The following is a 23371-nucleotide window of genomic DNA, read 5'->3' as shown; positions in this document are numbered from 1 at the left end:
TAACATGCAAGTTTACCAATTTAATTTGTGCTATGATTATATTATTCACACGTATACTTGCTAAATGAAGTGTGGAGGTGTTATTTCCAGACCTCGTTTAACCTGCAGTTTTATTCTTATGATACACAACTCATTTCTTCTTGTAATGCTTTATAAAGTATTTGCATCCCAGATAATCGCAGCACAGAGATAAAAACAGATGAATCTTGGTTTTCCTTTCTGGGAAACATTTTCCAGCAAATTGTGGATATAAAATAAATGATTCCTTCAGCTTTTCAAAATAATATGTATGTCCTATTAATTATTCTAAAAGGAACCTGCCAAAAATAACTGATCCCGTGTGAAACAAACGCAGTGATTATCACGAGGCGACATTTGTATATGTGCCCCAAAAGGATGTCCCTTATAGTGTTTCACCCTGCTTGGATTCTCAGTTCCAGCCGGTGGCTAATTTACTGAATAAGGGGCGTATTTATTTTGCTGTGTAAAACTAATTCGCCGAAAAAACAGAGTAAAAAGCTGTGTAAAATAAATGGAAAAGATCGCCATATGAACGCCGGATATTACGCCATTATTTCCCATAAGTTCCGGTGGAAGAAAAAACGCGTAAAACAATTATGCCAATTTTATGCCGTTTTTACGCCATTTTTACACGGCAAAGCCTGGCGATGTGTGGCGAATTTTCTCGCCATTTTTTACACAGCATAATAAATATGCCCCCAAGTGTCATTTTATACGTTCTGTGATTGCATTTTCCCTGGTACATATAGGCCCAACTACTTTCCAGTCATGTGATTCTATCTCCTTCCAACCTGAAAAAGAGCCAACCTGAAATTCCCTTTCATTCTGATTTTAGAACATTGTAGGTGATTGGTTTACAGTAGAAAAGTGGAGGACCTTGTGATCAAAAGACAATTACGCACAATATATAATAGTTATATTGACTATTAAATGGCATTAATCATGTTTTAATGTAGTAATTTATACATAAACATACATTTTCCGCTCTACTAAGAGCTAGGAGCTGGAAGGAAACAGATAGGTAACACTTGATTAAATCTATTTCCTTATTATGCTGCTAGAATTGTTTTTTGGCAAAGAAATGCCTCCTGGTATTACAGACCCTATGAATAGGGTTGACAATTAGGGGCACATTTACTTACCCACGATGTTTCCGACGGCGTCCAAATGCGTTTTTTTCGTAATGATCGGTATTTTGCGATTTTTCGGAAAATTTTCGCGACTTTTTCGTAGCCGTTACGAATGTTTCGCAAAATGACGCAACTTTTTCGTAGCCGTTACGAATTGCGCGACTTTTTCGCAGCTTTCGCGCCGAGTACGAAAGATTCGGATTCATTCAAGCTTCAGTATGGTGACTTTTCTTGGGCCAGGTTGGAGCTGCAGAGTGCCATTGAGCCCTATGGGAGACTTTCCTTGGGCCGGGTTGGAGCTGCAGAGTGCCATTGAGCCCTATGGGAGACTTTCCTTGGGCCGGGTTGGAGCTGCAGAGTGCCATTGAGCCCTATGGGAGGCTTTCCTTGGGCCGGGTTGGAGCTGCAGAGTGCCATTGAGCCCTATGGGAGACTTTCCTTGGGCCGGGTTGGAGCTGCAGAGTGCCATTGAGCCCTATGGGAGGCTTTCCTTGGGCCGGGTTGGAGCTGCAGAGTGCCATTGAGCCCTATGGGAGGCTTTCCTTGGGCCGGGTTGGAGCTGCAGAGTGCCATTGAGCCCTATGGGAGGCTTTCCTTGGGCCGGGTTGGAGCTGCAGAGTGCCATTGAGCCCTATGGGAGACTTTCCTTGGGCCGGGTTGGAGCTGCAGAGTGCCATTGAGCCCTATGGGAGGCTTTCCTTGGGCCGGGTTGGAGCTGCAGAGTGCCATTGAGCCCTATGGGAGGCTTTCCTTGGGCCGGGTTGGAGCTGCAGAGTGCCATTGAGCCCTATGGGAGGCTTTCCTTGGGCCGGGTTGGAGCTGCAGAGTGCCATTGAGCCCTATGGGAGACTTTCCTTGGGCCGGGTTGGAGCTGCAGAGTGCCACTGAGCCCTATGGGAGACTTTCCTTGGGCCGGGTTGGAGCTGCAGAGTGCCATTGAGCCCTATGGGAGGCTTTCCTTGGGCCGGGTTGGAGCTGCAGAGTGCCATTGAGCCCTATGGGAGACTTTCCTTGGGCCGGGTTGGAGCTGCAGAGTGCCATTGAGCCCTATGGGAGACTTTCCTTGGGCCGGGTTGGAGCTGCAGAGTGCCATTGACCCCTATGGGAGACTTTCCTTGGGCCAGGTTGGAGCTGCAGAGTGCCATTGAGCCCTATGGGAGACTTTCCTTGGGCCAGGTTGGAGCTGCAGAGTGCCATTGAGCCCTATGGGAGACTTTCCTTGGGCCAGGTTGGAGCTGCAGAGTGCCATTGAGCCCTATGGGAGACTTTCCTTGGGCCGGGTTGGAGCTGCAGAGTGCCATTGAGCCCTATGGGAGACTTTCCTTGGGCCGGGTTGGAGCTGCAGAGTGCCATTGAGCCCTATGGGAGACTTTCCTTGGGCCAGGTTGGAGCTGCAGGGTGCCATTGAGTCCTATGGGAGGCTTCCAAAATCATGCTAAGTCTGAAAGTTTCCCCCGCGGCTTACGAGCGCTCAATACGGAAAAGTTGCGACAAGATACGAGCGAATCGTAATGGCTACGAAAAATTCGCGACTTTTCGCGCAAGTCGTATTGGTTACGAAAAAGTCGCGACAATTTCCAAAAAGTCGAAAAGGCGACGAAAAAATCGCAAAGAATACGAAAAAGTCGCAAAATGTTCGTTTTCCAATCGGAATTTTTCCAATTCGAATTCGTGTCTTAGTAAATCAGCCCCTTAGAATATTATTAGAATAAAATCATAGTCGTATGCCCTTTACAATGGCAATGTACTCCCATAGAGGCAGCACTGGGCTAAACCCTAGGGCATCTGGCGACACAGAACGCGCTTAATTCTTAGTTTAGAATTCTGTATGCATGTGTATTTGAGATTAAGACTGTGTGGAGGGAAGCCATAAATATCATTAAATAAAATTCCGACCCTTGCTACCATACTCATTGTCTGAATGAAGAGCCAAGACATCATTTCTCCTTTGCGGGTGACAGTCAGCCACAGCTTTATTAAACATAATAACGTAACCATGTCCTTGCCATAAATCACATCCCAGTTCATTACTTATCTCTAAAAGGCAATGAATAAACCACCAACCAATGGCCACATCAATAATTGATGGGAACATGAAATAAAGAGACCCTTAAGCCTCGACAAAGACCCAAATGTGACATGCCAAGCATTCAGCGAACATTAATAGATTGATGACATAGCAACCAATTATACTTGACCTCTTGTATCTAATGATATTTTAGACATCAACTCCATAAATACAAAGAAAAATAACAAAAAAATAAAGGGGAAGCTGGGAGTAGACTTCCTAGAAGGCTTAAGGTGCCCATACACGCTAATATACGCTCGCTTGGCGAGGTCACCAAGTGAGCGGATCTTCTCCCGTTATCCCCCACAATATCAGGCTAATTATGTCGTTTGGCCCTGGGTCCAAACGATCGAATTAGAACGATGGATATAGGCGTCCTCGGTTCAGGGACCACATCAACGAGCCTATGTGGTCCCCGATCTGACTAATTTTTAAACCTGCCTGATCGAGACTTGGCCGATTTCAGGCCAGATGTTTGGCAGGCCCGTCAATAGTTCCCATACACAGGCTGGGTCTAAGGGACCGATATCGGCAACTAGAATCGGCCCGTGTATGGCCACCTTTACTGTGGGAAGCCCCCCCGCCTGGTTTAAGACCCCCCCCCCCAATGGATCATCCATAGGGACAAGCATCCTATGATTGGGCTACCACTGGCTCCTCCCATTAGTCCCAGAATCCCTTGTTTTATACTTTGTTGCTTCGAAGATAGCACAGCAATGAAAGGCAGGGAAATATAATGTAACAGAAACATTAATAATGAAATAAATGCAGTGGGTAGAACTTGGGATAGATTTGTTTTTTCAAGATTTTACATCCTTTTGAGAACCAGCCGTCTATGCAGCAAGTGATGGTTTTGCCTTTAATATTGTGACAATTCAGCAGACAGGAATGGCATGTTGATATGGGTCCACAGTGAATTCCACTTCTATTTAGCTATGAGGAGACAGTCTCTGGCGACACATCACACAGAATAAAACATGCAGATCATTTCAAAGGCCCCATAATTGGTTTTCTGACTTCATTGATTAAAATATCCCTTTGAGGTTCATTAGTTTTTCAGGGTCCCCCTAAGCTCATAATAAAGTTACAGATATGGAACAGTATTTTATCAGCCATTCAGTCATAGCTCCAAGAATATCTAGGGCAGCAAATACATCTCACTCTTGCTGACCTTTTGGTCTTTTAGGAGTATCAGTGAGTAAATATTAATAGGTATTCCCTCAAACTATTAGGGTGAAGACACACAGAGCTACTGGTAGCAGCTACTTGTCGTGGCTACTAAAACAGACAATGCTGATCATTTACTGATAATTGTCTCTATGTGTGTTTTAGCAGACGCAATTCTCAGTATTGTCTATGGCAGGGAATTTTCTGGAGTTTAGTACCCATGAAAAAGTAGCTGCTACTAGTAGCTCATGACCGATGACCGAACTGCAATCTGGGGCCCCCCAGCCACGGTTCCAGGCCATACTTGTTGGCCAACCCATAGTTGGTGAATCATAAGCTAACAGGGTTTCTTATATTAACTAAAGAGTGGCAATATCAATATCAAATGGCAGATCATGTTTTTGTAACAGTTAGAAATATTCTCCTTACTGCTGCTTGAGAGGGGTGGCCATTTTGGGTTCTCCTATACCTTGTAAGAAATGGGTGGGAACTAGTCATTCGGGAAAGCCTGAGAGTAAATACAGGATTTATGTTGCAGGTTTCTATATTCTTCAGTTTCTTAGCTCAATTTAATGTGAGTGTCAGGTTCCAGATTAATGACATGGTTCTTTGGAAATGCAGCTGAAATTGGTTACAATGGGAAATATATAGTTCTCTTGAATCCTATACTACAATGTAATAGTCAGGGGGCTAAATCAGTCCAGAGGAAGATCAAGTGCAGGATTATAGATCTGTGGCCTGATAAGAAGCAAATCTGGCCCTACACATTCGGGTGTGTGTCCAACAAATGATCAGAGCAGACATACTTGTTCTATACTTGTACTTGTACTATGGATATGGGTTATGTGTTGATTTAGGCAGCTTTGAATGATGCAATAATGATAGAACAGTGGTAAAAGATGGCAATGTACTCCCATAGAGGCAGCACTGGGCTAAATACTTGGGCATATGGCGACACGGAACACACTTAATTCTTATTTTAGAATTCTGTATGCATGTGTAGTTGAGATTGAGACTTTGGGGAGGGAAGCCATAACAGTGGTAAAGGATGATATTTCTGCTTGGCATCCTGGCTACTGTCTTTACCTATATGGCCAGTCTGCCAGCTGATCATTCCTAGGCTACAAACAATCATATTTCAAAACTCCTCATTTTATATACCAAACAATTGGTCATATGATATTCATCAGCCATTCTACAATATCTCTGCAACTGTGCCAAACTCATTTCTAAATGTATGTGAACCACAGCCGGGGGCTGCTTATTAGACATACATTATGTCTTTATTAATTATCCTTTGCACATTTCTTTGTGGCCATGTAGTTATTTATGTGCTGCAAGCTGGGCAGCGGTTTCACTTAGATTATGTCTGACTCTTACTATATTATTCCACCTCCTACCCCTCATAACTTCTGCCCTCTTGTGGTAAATATTTTGCTAAAAGTATTATTCTTAGCTCTTGCGCTGACACTCTTGATGAAGAGTATTATTATTATCCTATGTTCATAAGTATAAGTATTAATTTATAGACATTATACCATATGGATCACATTATTTACTCTTTATAGAACATTTATCAGGATTGTGATGCATAAACAGTATATACAACTTACAGGCACGTCAGCCCTTTTGGGCACAGGCAAAAATTACCTGGATTAGTTCCTGGGTGGTTGAACTATGTTCCACCAGCTTGTATTCAATATCAACTATTCAAATTCTCACTCTATTCAATGTCCGTGGCCATCATGCCACAGCCTACAAAGGTTTGGAGTTAGCACCCTACAACGACGATGAACCTTTATCTGTTGGCTACTTGGGTGCATCAGTAGATGTCCTTTTTCTTACTATGTTATAGACCTTCATTCCTAGTGTGGGGAGAAGGAATAAAGACTTCGGTAATCCCCTTCTCAGCTAACTGCAAGTCTCATTCACAGCCCTTCCACATACAGATATAAGCTTGTTAGGAGGGAGATCTGCAAGCTTATATAAAATATATATTCTCTGTTGACGTGAAATAGTCGCACAATGAATGTATACATTTTCCTATAGCTCTTCCTATAGCTTAGTACAACATTCACTCATTTCACCAGATCTAATAACCTTTAGCGGAAGGTGGTATTTACTGGCCACCTGTCTGAAAAAAGCCATCTGATTGGTTGATGTGGGTTCCTAGACCTGGTGCAAACTTTTATTGACGTGACCCCATAAGTTCCATACAGGGCATATACATTAGGGTCGGTTTCATCATGCAATAATTAACCAACCTGGGTTTTTGAACTGTGCAAAAAAAAATTACCAATGAAACACATGTGAAGAACATAGAAAATCCATGTATACCCCAAAGAATATCAACCCTAGGGCCTCAGCAATATAAGACACCAATGCTTACTATGATGCAAACCTAAATCTGGCTGTGGGAAGGGAATGTGGGAGTTATAGACCACCAATAGTCAATGGCCCATGGGAATTAAAAGCTGAAGGCATATCATGTTGAAGGTGACTCAAAATGTGTATGTTCTCCATGGTTTTACTCAATGCCCCCATACAGGCAGGTGAATGGCATTGGGTCAGGGGATGACTTAGGAGGTAATGCTATTCAATGATTTGGTTTTCAGAGCCCAGCAGACTAAATATTGAGTTGTAGCCATGGAAGAGCTATTATGCAATAGTGCCCTTGCTCTGTGTATTGGAGGCTTAGAGAATGTAATGATTGAATTGACATAAAATACAGCTTGTACTGTAGTGGGAGCCATTGTTCATGCCTGTAACATGTTGTTTCTATTGACACGCACAGTAGTAATTTCTATTTGTCTTGTGCTCAAGAAGCCTTCAACATTCCAACATTCTCCAGTGCCTGGGGCTATGCACCGAGACCATCCCCTTTCTGCTCATCATGGAATTCTGCCAGCTGGTGAGTTCTAAGGGTTAATAAACATGGAGAATGAAGGAGTGTGTGCATTGGGATAAGACTAATGTTGAAAGATAAAGCCTTTGTAGCGCTTCATGCTAGGAGGCTGTAGGTAACATGTACAGGTATACACCATGATAGGCTTGCATAGCAGAAGCAGATCTCATGATATTTTCACTTTATTGCTGCTTTTTTTTTTTTTTAGAAACAGCCCAGGGAAGCAATTTCTCTGTGCACTTTATCTTTTCCTGGAATATACACATATTTCTCCAGCTACTGAATAATACATGCAGTATTGATATATAGTATAGTATATATATATTTCTAATAACAGTCAGTGCAGCAGAATTATTCTTCTTATAGCGCAATTGTACCATGTAACTTTAAAGGGGAACTCCAACCAAAAGCTTTTTGAAAAGTAACATAATTTCAAGCAACTTTGCAATATACATGTATAAAAATATGCAGTTTTTTCATGATGTTTAATGTAATAATCTGGTTTGGAACAGTTCCCTAAGCCCCGCCCCCTGTTCCCCTGCTGATCTGGCTGGCTACTTTGTGACTCAAATAAAATGTAACAGTAGTCGCCTGTCCTCAGCCTGCCTTCAGCCTGCATCCTCTCAATCCCACAATTCCCTGCACACGTGATGTCAATAAGGGAAGGAACATCCCAGTGCAATGCATTGTGGGTTATGTAGTTCCTGCATGCTGTCTGTAAGCTGTGGCATTTATTCATACTTTATGAAGGAATCATTACAGTAATTGGGATATTATGGGTTTCTGTGCGTGGGGCTCTTTAACGAATTTTGGTTCCGGTTTATATACACAGTTAACCCTATAATGAGGGGTAGGTGGGTTTGAGTGTTGCCTTCATAGTCTTTTTTTACTTTAGTATTTTACTATACTTTGGCTGAAATTCAGTGACTAATGCCATGTATAACTACAGTATAAGCTATTATCATGTCTAACGTTACAGGGAGACTTAAAGAGGTATCTGAGGGCCCAGCGCAAGGCAGATGGCATGACCCCTGACCTCCTTACCTGTGACCTCACCACTTTGCAACGAATGGCCTATGAGATAACACTGGGACTCATGCACCTTCATAAAAATAATTACATACACAGGTAAGTTGGTATACCATTGCCCCTACCTCTGCACCGAGACACTTCTACTGCTCTTATCCACCTCATGGTACAGGTATGGGATCCCTTATCCGGAAACCTGTTATGGAATTACGGAATGGCCATGTCCCATAGACTCCATTATAAGCAAATAATTCTGATTTTTAAAAATTATTTCCTTTTCCTCTGTAATAATAAAACAGTGCCTTGTACTTGATCCCAACTAAGATATAATTACCCCTTATTGGGGGCAGAACAGCCCTATTGGGTTTATTTCATGTTTAAATGATTCCCTTTTCTCTGTAATAATAAAACAGTACCTGTACTTGATCCCAACTAAGATATAATTACCCCTTATTGGGGGCAGAACAATCCTATTGGGTTTATTTAATGGTTAAATGATTCCCTTTTCTCTGTAATAATAAAACAGTACCTGTACTTGATCCCAACTAAGATATAATTAATCCTTATTGGGGGCAGAACAGTCCTATTGTGTTTATTTAATTTTGAAATGATTTTTAGCAGACTTAAGTTATGGAGATCCAAATTACAGAAAGATCCCTTATCAGGAAAACCCCAGGTCCCGAGCATTCTGGATAACAGGTCCCATACCTGTAGAACGTATTGCCGCCTAAGCATGATCTAATAAGACTCTTTGTTGGCAATGCTCAGTTGCTGTGATCAATTAGTCTCAAAATCAAGCTCTTGGGATTCTGCCATTTATTTCTATTTTCCATTTCTCTGTTAATAGTGACCTGGCCCTGAGGAACTGTCTCCTCACCTCTGACCTCACCGTTCGTATCGGGGATTATGGGATCTCTCATAACAATTACAAGGTGACAATTTATGGAAATATCAAAGCCTGTTATAGCCAATTAAACTCTTTGGATAGGTTTAATATTTACATTTAGGCCTGAAGAAAATGAAAAATAAGGGGCTCAGATTTAAAATGTGTCAAAATCCTTTTTTAACCTTCGATCATTCCCGCTAGATTATGCAGTGTCAGCGTAGGTGAAAAGACACAGGATTTATTCCTATTTTACTTGCCAGTTTGTGGAGGAATAATGATCTCCTTTTGTTCTACCTGACTCAGGCTCAATAAGGGAGAAGTCTATGTTACAGAGGGGTTGAACCTGGGAGGTAGAGTAAAATGAATTATTACCTCTCCTCCCACTGTTAATACAGGAATACTTGTAAAAGCTCCGTTAACACAGCAAATAGCAAAAACGCACAACATGTTTTCAAATTATACTTATTTTGTAGGTTTCACACAGGCGTTAAGCCAACTGGAGTTGGCTAGAACTTTAAAGGCATTCTTAGCTGAGTTTGTTACCTGCAGAGCCATTTATGTTCTCTTCCCACATCATTAAGGATCTGTGAAGTCTGTTAGCTCACTGATATTTCTATTTCTCTGAGAATAAAAACTGTAGATCCCAGTATTTGCATGGATATGTCCTTTATTTTGCATTTACTGAACCGGTGTTTATGTCCAGGAGGATTATTACATCACTCCGGATCGTCTCTGGATCCCATTGCGCTGGGTTGCTCCGGAACTCCTTGATGAAGTTCATGGAAACCTAGTTGTTGTTGATCAAAGCAAGGAGAGCAACGTCTGGTAAGGACAAAATTATTTTCTGGTCTTGGAGACTTGGGTTCCCCGAGACGTTACATCTGTAAATATGACAGCAAAGACTTCTGTTTGTGAACTATGAAAGGTTCTAGGTAGAAACCTATAGTTGCGGCTAGACACACAAATGTCAGTTGGTATAGTTGATTTTGGACACAGTTGGTAGAATTTCCCACATGACATTTGGTAGTTGCTCAAAGAATGCCAAGAACTGATGTTCTGCTGACCCAGGTCCTGCGAGGAACATTAATCATGTGATCATTGAGTGAATCGCAAAACTTCCAAGTAAAAGCTATTACTGTTAGCCTTCCCGTGACATTAGCAGAGACTTATGAAGGCTCTCTTACCCTACTTAGCATCCACCAATTGATTGTTGCATTCACTCTTCAGCTACCTATTTCTATCATATTTCTCTATATATATATAATGCATTTGTATGGGTTTCAGATGTTGAACTAATTAAAGGTTCTCTAATTTATACATAAGTGCTGCTAATTGTAATTACATTTATGTTCTGTCTCTGTAAATTCCCTTTGTCTGCTTAACGGAATCTGTCGTTTTACATGTCACCTAAGGTCCTTAGGCGTGACTATGTGGGAGCTCTTTGAATTTGGAAGCCAGCCATATCGACACCTATCCGATGAGGAGGTGTTGACCTTTGTGATCAAAGAACAACAAATGAAGCTGGCAAAACCTCGACTGAAGTTGCCTCACTCAGATTACTGGTAAGAATATTATTAAAACCATGAAAACCAAATTGTTAGTATGTACCTTAGCCCAGGTAACTGGCAGCATCCCCAAGCATAGTCCATGAATCCACAGAAAAGAAGATTGGAATCTATTGCTTAAGGCCTTTGATGACCTTGGAATGGTACAGAAGCCCAAAACATAAGATGTACCATTTCTAGCCTATCTTACTGTTTTGCTTTCCTGACCAACGCAATCGTATTGTTCATTGCCACAAAGTATGTCACCCACACTTCAAATGTCCCCACAAAGTTACAGCAGAGGACATAGTTGTCACTCTTGCAGAATTGCAATAGTGCATAGAGAGGGTGTTTCCATATCATTATCTCAATGTCCTATTATTGAACTCAATAGAATCTCCTGTCAAGAAGATAAGCGGTACAGTCCATCATATTGAAACTCTACAAGCAGAAGATATAATGCTCTTCCATCCATCTATTCTTCATTGACAATTGTAGGGGGATACGTGTTCCCCAAAGTTCTTTTTATCCCAGGGTCAATGAATCTATGTTCCAAAGTGCACCATATGCACCATGTCCCTATAATACTCCAAGGATGTGCACAAATTCACAACTCTTTGCATTCACCAAATTAAGCTCAAAGAGTTGTGGAGGTTTTCTGTCTGACAGCTATCAAATATTGTAGCATGGAGTATTTGTTAAAGGTTTTAAAAGAGGAAAACTAGTAGAAAGGATAAGACCTCAAAACCCATACCCACACATGTTTTATTTGTTTACTTTTAGGTACGAGGTGATGCAGTCCTGCTGGTTACCTACTGAACAAAGGCCATCTGTGGAAGAGCTTCATCTGCAGCTCACATATCTATTAAATGAATGCTCCAATCAAACAGAGGAAAGTTTTGAGTGGCGCTGGAATGCACTTAAGCCAACCAAAACATCAGGGGGCCCGTTACACCACTCTGAAGAGATTTCTGCTTTCCCCCTGCTTGATAATTTTAATGGTGGTGATGGATTTCATGCTGACATGGATGATATTTTGACTGTAACAGAGAGCAGCCGAGGTCTCAATTTTGAGTACATGTGGGAGAAAGCCCGTCTGGGAAGATGGAAGGCCACACCTCAGTGTCAAAATTATCCACCCAGTAATGGGGGGTTAACAGTGCCAGCAAATCCCTTTTATGAATCCAACCATCAGCACTCACGCCAGAGTTTAGAGACTCCCAGTGTGGTCCCAGTCATTAGTGCTCGTAGTCCTTCAGTCAGTAGTGAATATTACATTCGCTTGGAAGAACATACAGATAGAGGTAACAATGTAGACTGTACTGTTTGTGCACCTAGCCCAATATATGAAAGAAAATATGAGCTACAAGAGCCAAGAAGCCTCCATCAACGTTTAACCATTGGAAGCCCAGCCTCCCCTATTGAACCACTTTTTTCATCTGACTGGGATCCCCTTGAAAGTGAAAGAACTAGTCCAGAGGATCCACCTGGTCATTTGATTTTACATGAAGTTCCTAAACTTATTGATCGATGGACACCAGGTAACAATAACCCTTTTATTACTGTGGGCAGAGACTTGCCTCGTTATATGAACCCTTTCCGAGGGCCTGCCGACAGAGACTTATCAAGGCAAGTACAGGAAACTTCTTTAATTGAACCAGTGGCAGATGTATTTTCTTCTGACTCAATTTTGAATGTTTATCGAGACATTGAAGATCACAGAAGGAGCTGGGATTCTGATACAATGGAAGAAAGAGGAGCAGGAGAAACATTGGCTGGAGATCCTGAATCTTTGGCTGAATTTTTAGATGACCGTGCATCCCCATGGGATTGTGAGCCTTCTCTGATGGAAGATCAGAGCTCAGAAAGTAGCAGTAGCAGCACAGACAACAGCAATCGCCGAAATATGCCTTCCTGTCCCTTGTGCAGCAGGGGGGTTATGGGTGGTCTACAGAGGTGCTCCTGTGCTATGCTACGAGGTGATGTTGTGATTGATTGGACCGCACATGTTGCCATGCATCAGGACCACTATGGTCTTGATGATGACTCGTCTTTAAAAGTTGAACAAGGTTCTCTATCCGAATGCTCTATTCCCACACGAACCTTTGGGGATGGTGATCTCTTTACTGGACCTTTCGGTGATAGCCTTTGTCCTTCAGAACACCAGGAGTTTTATGACCCTCTCATGGGAGCAGCTGTTAAAAGTTATGACATTCAAGACTACCGTAATCGTAGCCAAGTAAAGGCCTATGAATCTCTACAGAAGAATGTCTCCAATCATCCTCCATCTCCTTTTATTGGAATATCAAATTCAATGGCTAATTGCAGTGTCATTGTGCCTATTGAAATACCGCCCCTTTCCACTCTTGCTGAAAGCATGGAAGAAGAGGAAACCATAGAAATTTCTACTGATGTAATAAAAAGGTTCCCAGTTACCCAAAACACATTGACAATAGAAAAATTTTCCCAAAATGACTCAAGAGCAACATTGGACTCTGTTGACTCCTTAGATATTCCCTCCAACACCAGTTCATCAGATGTATGCAGCCCTAGCTCTCATTACTCGTCCCCTGGTCAGAAGTTTGGAGACAGCGGTTATGAAACAGAAAACACCTTTTCTCCTGAGTTTATTTTTAAGGACATAAAAGAAGAAGGAGGTCTCAGACATGTAAAGCTACCTTTAACTCCAATATCCGAATCTACCAGTGATCTGACATTAACAGAGGATACGCCTGAAGCACACACAACACCTGGGGATGAGGATTCACTTCGGAATTTGGAGATCGGAACACCCCATCGAGATTCTGCTTATTTTTCTGACTATGATAATGAATGCGAAAAACACTGTAGAGCTGCACAACAAAACCTTGTTGCTGGGAGTCACAATGGATTTTCCAAAGAAGAAGAGACAACAGTTCCAGCATTAGTGGAGGAGGATACTCCAAACCTAGAAGAAGCTCCAGAATCTAAAGATATAGAGATTACAGAGACTTCCTGTGAATTTACAGATGAAGAATGCAGCTTACAAAATGCGTCAATGGATGATATCCCCATGGATTCTAAAGAGGAAACATTGAATTGTAATGGAGAGCTAAACAACTCTTCAAAAGAGAATGAACCAAACCATCTTCTTTCTGAAAACACAAACACACCACGTGAAAAAAATAATGAAAAACAAACAATAATTATCGATCAGAGGAATGAAGAGGACAACACTCTGAAAAAACAGCCAGAAAGTGGATTTGTTGTTCAGGTTTGCAAAGAACAGCTCCTCGTTTCATTGAGGGAAAATGTAACGCGAAATGTACTTTCTACATTTGAATCTTCTGATATAGTAAATTCATGTGTCTTGAAAGACCAGGCTGTGTTAAAATTATGGTCAATGGAAACAACTGCAAACCCGCTGAGTGAAAGCTTACTGAAAAATGAAAGCATGAACAAACAGCCATCTGAGGAACAGTTGGAAGAGAGTAATCCTCGCAACAGTGGTTCTACAAATAACATGGAGTCAGCTAATGAATGCGGCAACAAGGAACCTATGGACATCATTAAAGAAGAGCCTGAAGACCCCGTCCAGCAGCAGCAACAGGAGGAAGCACCTAGGCCAGAGGATAAAAAAGATGAAACCAAACAAGAAACTTTTTCTGAAACGGGCATAGATTTGTTGGAACAGCCTGTTGAAAACTGCCAAGACTCTAGCAATGAAACAAAAGAACAAGCAAAACTTTTCCTAGATTTTGGTTCAACGAATGCAGGAAGTGAAGCTATAAAAGGTAACTTGTTTAAAAAAAATGTTTGCTGAGTTTCTCCATACTTACTGTAGAGACAAGCTGGCCCTTTGCATCCTTATTAATCCCTGAGTTGGTACTTGTAAAGGAAAAGGAAAGCTAAATAGCAAAAAGCCTTTGTATATAGTCTACATCAGTGATCCCCAACCAGTCACTCATGAGCAACATGTCGCTTACCACCCCTTTTGGCTCTCAGTGGCCTCAAAGTAGGTGTCTATAAATTTCTGCCGTGGAGGCAAGTTTTGGAAGCACAGAGACACATGGGGCTACCAAATAGCCAATCACAGCCCTTATTTGGCATAACCAAAGAACTTTTTTCATTCTTGTGTTTCATTCTTGTGTGGCTCCCCAACAGGGCCGGAACTAGGGGTAGGCAGAAGAGGCAGCTGCCTAGGGAGCAACGATTGAGGGGCGCCAGGCAGGAGCCTCTCCTGCCTACCCCTAGTGCTACTTTGTCATTGCCTCCGCCACTTGTCATTAGCGGCGGAGGCAATGACCGATCTAATGGCACCGCCCCTCCTCCTGTGCTTTGGCGCGCATGCGCCGTTTGGGAGGGTGGTCAGAGTTGGCCGACCGGGTTGCCTAGGGCGCCCGGTCGGCTTGGCCCGCCCCTGCTCCCCAACACTTTCTACATCTGACTTTGGCTTACAAGTGACAAAGGTTGGGGATCCCTGGTCTGCATAATGCTCTCAGAGAAATTAAATTCTGCTCCTTCAATGGCAGATGTCCTAAATCACACACATGAGCAAAGATATAAGTTGTTTATTAAAATGGTAAACTGCACAGGTGTGTTTTGTTTTTGCAGCTAAGGTTGCCAGGCTTTCATTATCCCTTCCTCCTCTAAACCTGCAAGCATTTCAGAACCCAACTGGGCGCAAGTCTTTATGGGATAACAATGAAGAATGGGAATCCCCACAGACCAAGGAAGAGGATGAAGAAGAGGATGGATTTAGCTTTCAAGACCAGCAGAGAGCAGGCTCAGAATCGGAAGGGGATGTGGCCGGGATCCCCATTGTTGTGTCGGAGACAGATGATGGGCGCAACTTACGAAGCTTGCTGAAATCTCCCAAATCAGCAGATGAGGCTGATGATGATCTTGATCGGAAAAGGAAAATGGTGTCATTTTTTGATGATGTGACTGTTTATCTGTTTGACCAGGTAAGAGTAGGTTGTTGCAAAGTGATCAAAAATGTTACAGAAAGATGTTTCCATGTTTTTTTTTTTTTAACTGGTTAGTTTCAGCAATCTGGAGTGTAAATCATCATCTCTTTTGCTTGTTCATCATACATATGTACTTTTAACGACGTCACCTTTTAATTTAATTTTGTCCTTTGTCGTCTGTGTAGGAGACACCGACAAATGAACTGAGTAATCAGAGTGGTGCAGAGGGGGATCAGATTCCACACAACCCCAACGTAGACCCAACCATTGATAATTTTTCATCAACTGATGGTTTCAGTAAGACACTTTCATATAATGATCTTTCTGGTATTTCTGTCATATAAGGGTGTTGCAATATCTCTGCAATTGAAGAGCAAACTGGTAAACTTAATTTAAAGGGAAAATATCCCCCTCCCCTTTGCCACTTTGACATAAGTTGATTCAGTTGTAAAGAAACACTATCTGAACTTCCAGACCTAAATATACACAGTCATACCTGATTCCATCAACTGAAGGGAAGCCATGATAGTCTATGTCTAGGTCATAAGAACAATTTCCCAACCCACTTTGGCTGGGAGAGTCCTGAAAGTGCTCCCTAATAGTGATGAGCAAATCTGTCCCGTTTCGCGAACGGGACAGATTCGCTCATCACTATGAGGGTAAATTTGCTAAACGGCGAAAAATTTGCGAAATGCCTTTGTCGCATGCGTCTTTTTTGGTGGGCCGCATTTTTTTGTCGCCCACCTTTTTTGACGCGCCCACACCCAATCCCTTTTTTTTGCTGCGACACATCCAATTTGGCAGGGCCACGCCCCTTTTTTACATGACCACACCCAATTTTACACACAACAAAAACCTTTTACGTGTGACAAATTTTTCCGTGGCGAATCCATGCCGATGGAAAAAAATCACTCATCACTACTCCCTAACCTTGTTCTATTGTAAAGTGAAGGATTCTAGGGGGCTGATTTACTAATCCACGAATCTGAATGAGAAAAATTCGGATTGGAAAACGAACATTTTGCGACTTTTTCGTATTTTTTGTGATTTTTTCGTCGCCGTTACGACTTTTTCGTAACCGTTACGACTTGCGCGAATTGTCGCGACTTTTTCATAGCCATTACAATTTCCGTGAATTGTCGCGACTTTTTCAATCCTACTATGACTTTCGTGAATTGTCCCGACTTTTTCATAGCCATTACGACTTTCGCGAATTGTCGCAACTTTTTTCGGATTGAGCGCTCAAAAAATTTGCACCAATTCGCAAAATAGTCGCAAAATACCGATCATTATGAAAAAAAACGCGTTCGGACGCTTTTCGGACGTTCGTGGATTAGTAAATGTGCCCCTAGGACTTGAAGTCCCTCTGCTTTCCATACTGAGTGGTGCATAGAATCTCTTGAAAGCAGAGGGACTTCAAGTTTCAGAATCTATCATTTCACAATGGATTTTTTTTTTACTTCCCCTTTGTTTTTACATAGTACAACTGACTGAGCTCATGTCAAAAAGGGGGGAATATTTTTATTTTGGACCAAGGATTTATCAGTAAGTACTGTATAACAAACACCCCTTGTGGGACATCAAATAAGGCTTGGATCATTATGAACTGATGAGTGTTCAATTCAGCTATTTCTTATGTAGGCACCAATGCTATTTACTCTTGTAATTTATAACTTGATTAAATATGTTTGAAAAGAATGTGAAGTATTTTAATCTGCTCAGAAAATATATCACATGGAGTAGATTTTATAGTCCTGTATAAGGCATTAGATGTTAATACTTTGTATAGCGCTGACTGCAAGAACTTGGTTTTCTCATTTACCAAGGGAACAGGTCCAGTGCTGGAGGCTAAGGGGCACAACATTGCTCCACTTAGAACCCTATAAATAAAGCACTTGTGTCCTACCCATAATGCTTTGTGCCCATATGCCTTGTGCTAAATTACTGTGGTGCAGCATGGAAACACAGATAGATTGCTATTGGGCTACAATCCACCTATGGTTCAGGGACATGGGCAGTGGTTGATTTTAGGATTGGAATGTTCATTTAGCCATTTGATTTTAGTAATGCTAATATTTAGGATTTATCTCTCATTGCCCCCCAAAATGTACTGTATTTTAACCCCCCTGGAGATGTCTGCCTGCCTGCCATTGTCTACTACTCTGTGGGAAGCACCACACTCCCTGGAATCATAGGGCATTCCCTATTCTGGTCTATTCATGGGGATTATAACACAATAGAAGAGCTATGAGACATAATAAGGAAGTTTGTGGACAGCCAGGGTAAGACAGATGGGGTAGGAGAACCAAAGGGAAAAGAATACACTTCATTGCATTTGTTAGTCAAACATGCTGTATTTCTATCAAAGCCAATTGCTGACATTTTTCCACTTTTGCAATTAAAAAAATATAAGGCTTATCTGTCTTGACTGTCTCTATGCAGGTGGAAGTTTTGAGTGGGATGATGATTTCCCACTGATGACCCAGAATTCCTCATTTATTCCCATGGCAACTGAGGGAGCCGCACTGAAGTCCCACATAAATCCCACCTCACCGCCACCTCCTTCAACGTTTCAGGGGAAACGGGTGGACCCTTCCCTGATGGACACACTCCGATTCACACGCTTTACAGTTTCCCCAGCTGTGGATCCACATCCAGTGCTTGAAACAGATGTGGCGCCCTCTGCAGGTGAGTGCATTCTGTAACTCAGTGCTGTCCAACTTCTGCGGTGCCGAGGGCCGGAATTTCTCTAGCATACATGGTGGAGGGCCGCTAATGGAAGCCAGTTTTGACCACTCCCCCATTTTAAACCACACACACTTCAAACCACACCCATTTTATCACAATGGTCGCTGCAGGGATATCAACCATCTTTCATATGTTAAAGAATTATATTATGTCATATTAAGACACACCCTTAAATCCATATGCCTTCTCCCCTGTGGATAGCACAGCAACCCCCAGCATATAATTACACACCTTAGGGACCATTTAATGGCTATTTCCAACTGCTAACAAACTCTCAGAACAAACCCCTGCCAGGTTCACCTCCCACAGGCAGCATAGGGTAGGCAGAGTATGGCACACACAGGCAGCACTCTGCCTGCCATACTCTGCCTGTCCTATGCTGCCTGTGGGTGCCATACCCTCCCTGCCCTATGCTGCCTATACACAGGCAGTATAGGCCAGGCAGTACATACGTCTGAGGTGTGAAGAGGTGAACAATGTGGGTGATTATAGCCTAGGCCTGAGCCTGAGGTGTGAACACTGCAGGGGGTAAACAATGCAGAGATTAAAAGGTGTGAACAACACAGGGGATTACAGTTTTAAACAATACAGGGGGATTACAGCCTGAATCTGAGGTGATAACCATGCAGGGGGCCAGTTAATCTCAGTACTGATACAAAGTTAAGCCATCAAAGCAGCCAGACAGGTGGGGGGCCACACAGAGGGGGGTCGAGGGCCGCATGCGGCCCGCGGGCCGCCAGTTGGACAGCACTGCTGTAACTAATACTCATATTTCGTATAACCAATTAGTCTTACATTTTCCAAATTATCACCCTACTAGATATCTCTGCCTTATAGGTAGAGATTGATCAAGTCATTGATAGGTAGAGATTGATCAGTTAAAGTCAAGCCTGGGGTTTGTCAGCAAATAAACCTTCTGATTGATTACTTAGCAACGTGTTGCTATTAATTCTGACGGCTTTCCAGCTATTGCTTATGGGTAACATAAGCAGTTCAGCTTTTTCCTAGCTATGATGGAGATCATGTGAAATAAAAAAACAACTGTTTATTTGGTAACTGTCTACTTCTTCATTGCAGGTATTGAAAACTAAAGGCACTGGCAAATCCCAGTCTGATATCCATTATACCAGCACACCCCTATCTCTGTGGCCTCTAAAGCAGGCATTGCTTGGTCAGCTCTGGATCATGCCACGAACAAGATAATATATAATCATACAGGACCAGCAAGGCCTGGAAGAGGCATAAGTATTCCAGCCAATGGATGGAGATGCTAGAGATGTATGGATATCCTTAGTCCCGCAATGATCAATGCCTGGAAATGAGCTCCTCATAGATAAAGCATGGAAGACCTTCACGTCATACAGATTTTACAGGGAATATTTTTTTATATTCTCAACGTGCCAAACGGATTCCATTCTATTGATGTCCAATTCCAGCAGCGATTTGAACTTTCCATGCTGATCTCTTGTGCTTCTAGTGTATATTCACCGTGGCCTGAAACCCTCATTGATTTGTTTTCCCCTGTTGTTTGAACATATAACCCAAAGGAATGGATGTAAAGGGAATGAAAACCAATCTATACATTGCCAACTGGAAAAGAATACTCATCATCATTTAATTTTGGGCCAATAATTTGTGTTCTACTGGAATATAAGTAAGCCTGTAGCTGGTAACAGTAAAGCCTAACATTGTGCTACTCTTCTATGAAAGTGGCCATTTCCAAAACTATATCTGGAAATCCCTATTACCCGAAATTCTCAAGATATCAATTTATTGTTCAATAACAGTGCAACATACTTTAGTTTGATGACCTGATTATGGAATAGGGCTCCAACATTGAGACTTGTATAGCAGAGAATGTTGTGTTAACATCTAAACAAGATGCAGGAATTGTATATGATATATTGCTACAAGAAGATCATTCCAACCTCTAATGTACACACTGAACCTTGGTGTGAACCCCAATAAGCATAAAGGTTTCTAAGGGAGGTGCAGACAGGGTCATCAGTCCTGGGTCCAACACATAGTGGACAGGTGTAGGTAGGAAGAGTGAAGAATAACAGGTCTATTGGGACCAGGATGGTGACAGTGGGAAAAGATGGGCAAAGTTACAGTTGGCATTAGCGTAGCCCAACCTGCAGCCCATCAGTTTTGTGGAAGGGTCAAAGTTATATTCCAGCAACAGTTATAGGTCCAAAGGTTGCTAATTTATACAGATAAAGAAGTCCCGCAAAGTCTTTATTGTGCCCAGCGCAGCTAGACATGGGCCATCAAACCGAGATGCAAATATTCTCTATCATTTTCAAACTCATTGACTTTTTTAGGCTTTTTGTGTATTTTCGAATAACTCTGGAACCAACATGTAGCCCTTTTTACGTATTTCTGACTATGAGTGGTATAGCATGCATGAAGGCATATGGATGTGAACCTTGCATCCCTTTAATGTTGCACTGTTATAGAACAATGGTAAAAGAACCATTCAGACCTCCACATAGAATATTTGGAAGCTTAAGTAGAACCAGCGTGTCCATAAGGAACAGCTAGCTGTGAAAGTTAGGTAAGCGACAACGTCGGCTAATGACGCACTTGCCAAGAATAGACCGAGTCGAGGAGAAGAACCACTGAGAAACAGAGATAGGTATAATAATAGACACGTGCTTTAATGCCGGGGAAATTCATATGGTGACATATAGCAACGGTGCCGAGGTGGCAACTGATGTTAAAAATAGGTATCAGGGTGTTATCCTTTATCTGATAAGGCACTGGGAAAATCACTTCTCTACTTATTTTGGGAAAATTATACATTGGAGTGGGATAAAGTACGACCTACTGTAAATGATATGGATAGAGGTATCCCTATAGGTAGAATTTTTCTGCAGGAGGTACATTATCCCTTGTACAGGTATGGGACCTGTTATCCAGAATGCTCAGGACCTGGGTTTTTTTGGATAAAGGGTCTTTCTGTAATTTGGATCTTCATACCTTAAGGCTACTAACAGGGGTAAAACTACAGAGGAAGCAGACCCTGTGGTTGCAGGGAGGGCAGTGGTGTAGAGTGCCCAGTAATGGCCGAACTAATGAACAATTTTAATACAGGTATGGGACCTGTGATCCAGAATGCTCGGGACCAGGGGGTTTTCTGGATAAGGGTCTTTACGTAATTTGGATCTCCATACCTTAAGTCTACACCAATAAGGATCCATACAGTGCAGTTACTATCAAGTACAGGTACTGTTATATAATTACAGAGAAAGGAAATCATTTAACCATTAAATAAACCCAATAGGGCTGTTCTGCCCCCAATAAGGGGTAATTATATCTTAGTTGGGATCAAGTACAGGTACTGTTTTATTATTACAGAGAAAAGGGAATCATTTAACCATTAAATAAACCCAATAGGGCTGTTCTGCCCCCAATAAGGGGTAATTATATCTTAGTTGGGATCAAGTACAGGTACTGTTTTATTATTACAGAGAAAAGGGAAACATTTAACCATGAAATAAACCCAATAGGGCTGTTCTGCCCCCAATAAGGGGTAATTATATCTTAGTTGGGATCAAGTACAGGTACTGTTTTATTATTACAGAGAAAAGGGAATCATTTAACCATTAAATAAACCCAATAGGGCTGTTCTGCCCCCAATAAGGGGTAATTATATCTTAGTTGGGATCAAGTACAGGTACTGTTTTATTATTACAGAGAAAAGGGAAACATTTAACCATGAAATAAACCCAATAGGGCTGTTCTGCCCCCAATAAGGGGTAATTATATCTTAGTTGGGATCAAGTACAGGTACTGTTTTATTATTACAGAGAAAAAGAAAAAATATTAAAAAAAAATCTGAACTAGTTGATTGGGAGCTTTCTGGATAGCAGGTTTCCAGATAACAGATCTATCCCATACCTGGATCCAACTAATTACATGTAGTGGGATTTCTTATATACTATATGAATCCCTTGGAGGGCCACATCTGACCCACAGGACTCCAGCTAGACAGCCCTGATATATCTGATTAAGGGAGCTGGAAACAATAGATGCAAGCCTGCTGGTCGGACCCCCTGCATATATCCTTACGCATTTGTAGTTGGGGGTATATTATACCTTAAGATACATAAATACATAACTGATGGTAGAAACCTATAAAATAACATTCTTATAAATGTCTCAGTTATGAAGAAGTGGAAGTCAAGGAAACCGTGTGATCTACACACACATAGGGCATTGGTGTTTATGAGAAAGGAAGTTCAACATCAGCTTCCCCTTCAGCCAACTGCCAATCACATTTTGCCTTTTCCCCTTACAGAATGTAAACCCGATAAACCATATTCAGTACAGTGCCAAATGTCCCCTGATACAGAGGAGCCTTATTGGTCTGAATGATGACTTTTGTGCAGTAGGAACATGAATAACATGGAATAATGGACATTTACTGCAATTACCCATTTTTTGCACTGAGGGTTATGAATTAAAAAAAAAGCCCATTACAGACAATTTAATATCTGATTTTCAATGGGAATTTTACTGTGAAAAGTATATATATATCTAGGAATATATACTTCAGTTAGACTGGGTGCCAGTGACTAGCACTAACCACCCCCGGCGGCTGGTCTTATCGGTTTGCTGCTCTTGCTGATTAATAACGTCACGGACAAGCAGACAAGGCTTGCATTTATATATATATATATATATAGCGAATGGCTGAAAGAAGAATTTCATGGAAAACTTCTCTTTCCTGGCACCGGATTATGCACATTCTGGATATCAGTTACAACACAGGAAACAGACCATTTGTTGATCACATGAACAGCAGTTTTGTCTTTCAAAAACAATATAAATAATATTTTTTTCCATTCTGGAAAGACACCCGTACATTGCTATGGCCCCTGGACGCCATCTTGTCCCACGCCATTCGGATTAGGAATGA

At 41.8% G+C, this 23371-nt stretch overlaps 1 protein-coding gene across 2 annotated transcripts in view; it reads left to right on the top strand.

The window, feature by feature from the left end:
* The window catches only part of lmtk3 (lemur tyrosine kinase 3), a 46918-nt gene extending 25067 nt beyond the window's left edge, over positions 1 to 21851 (top strand). Inside the window, exons 7-16 of one of the 2 annotated variants that reach the window (XM_012967512.2) lie at positions 7213 to 7297; positions 8271 to 8419; positions 9168 to 9252; positions 9910 to 10031; positions 10619 to 10768; positions 11534 to 14523; positions 15344 to 15696; positions 15885 to 15996; positions 18142 to 18387; positions 19525 to 21851. In XM_012967512.2, the coding sequence (XP_012822966.1) occupies positions 7213 to 7297; positions 8271 to 8419; positions 9168 to 9252; positions 9910 to 10031; positions 10619 to 10768; positions 11534 to 14523; positions 15344 to 15696; positions 15885 to 15996; positions 18142 to 18387; positions 19525 to 19538 (4306 nt within the window). In that variant the 3' untranslated portion in view covers positions 19539 to 21851. Of the gene's footprint in view, positions 1 to 7209; positions 7298 to 8270; positions 8420 to 9167; positions 9253 to 9909; positions 10032 to 10618; positions 10769 to 11533; positions 14524 to 15343; positions 15697 to 15884; positions 15997 to 18141; positions 18388 to 19524 lie in introns of both variants that reach the window. The other variant, XM_012967511.2, reaches the window with a different exon arrangement.
* Positions 21852 to 23371: the final 1520 nt, after the last annotated feature.

The sequence above is a fragment of the Xenopus tropicalis genome, chromosome 7 (genome assembly GCF_000004195.4).
Source record: "Xenopus tropicalis strain Nigerian chromosome 7, UCB_Xtro_10.0, whole genome shotgun sequence".
Taxonomy (NCBI): domain Eukaryota; kingdom Metazoa; phylum Chordata; class Amphibia; order Anura; family Pipidae; genus Xenopus; species Xenopus tropicalis.
This window is presented reverse-complemented; position numbering and strand designations above follow the sequence as displayed.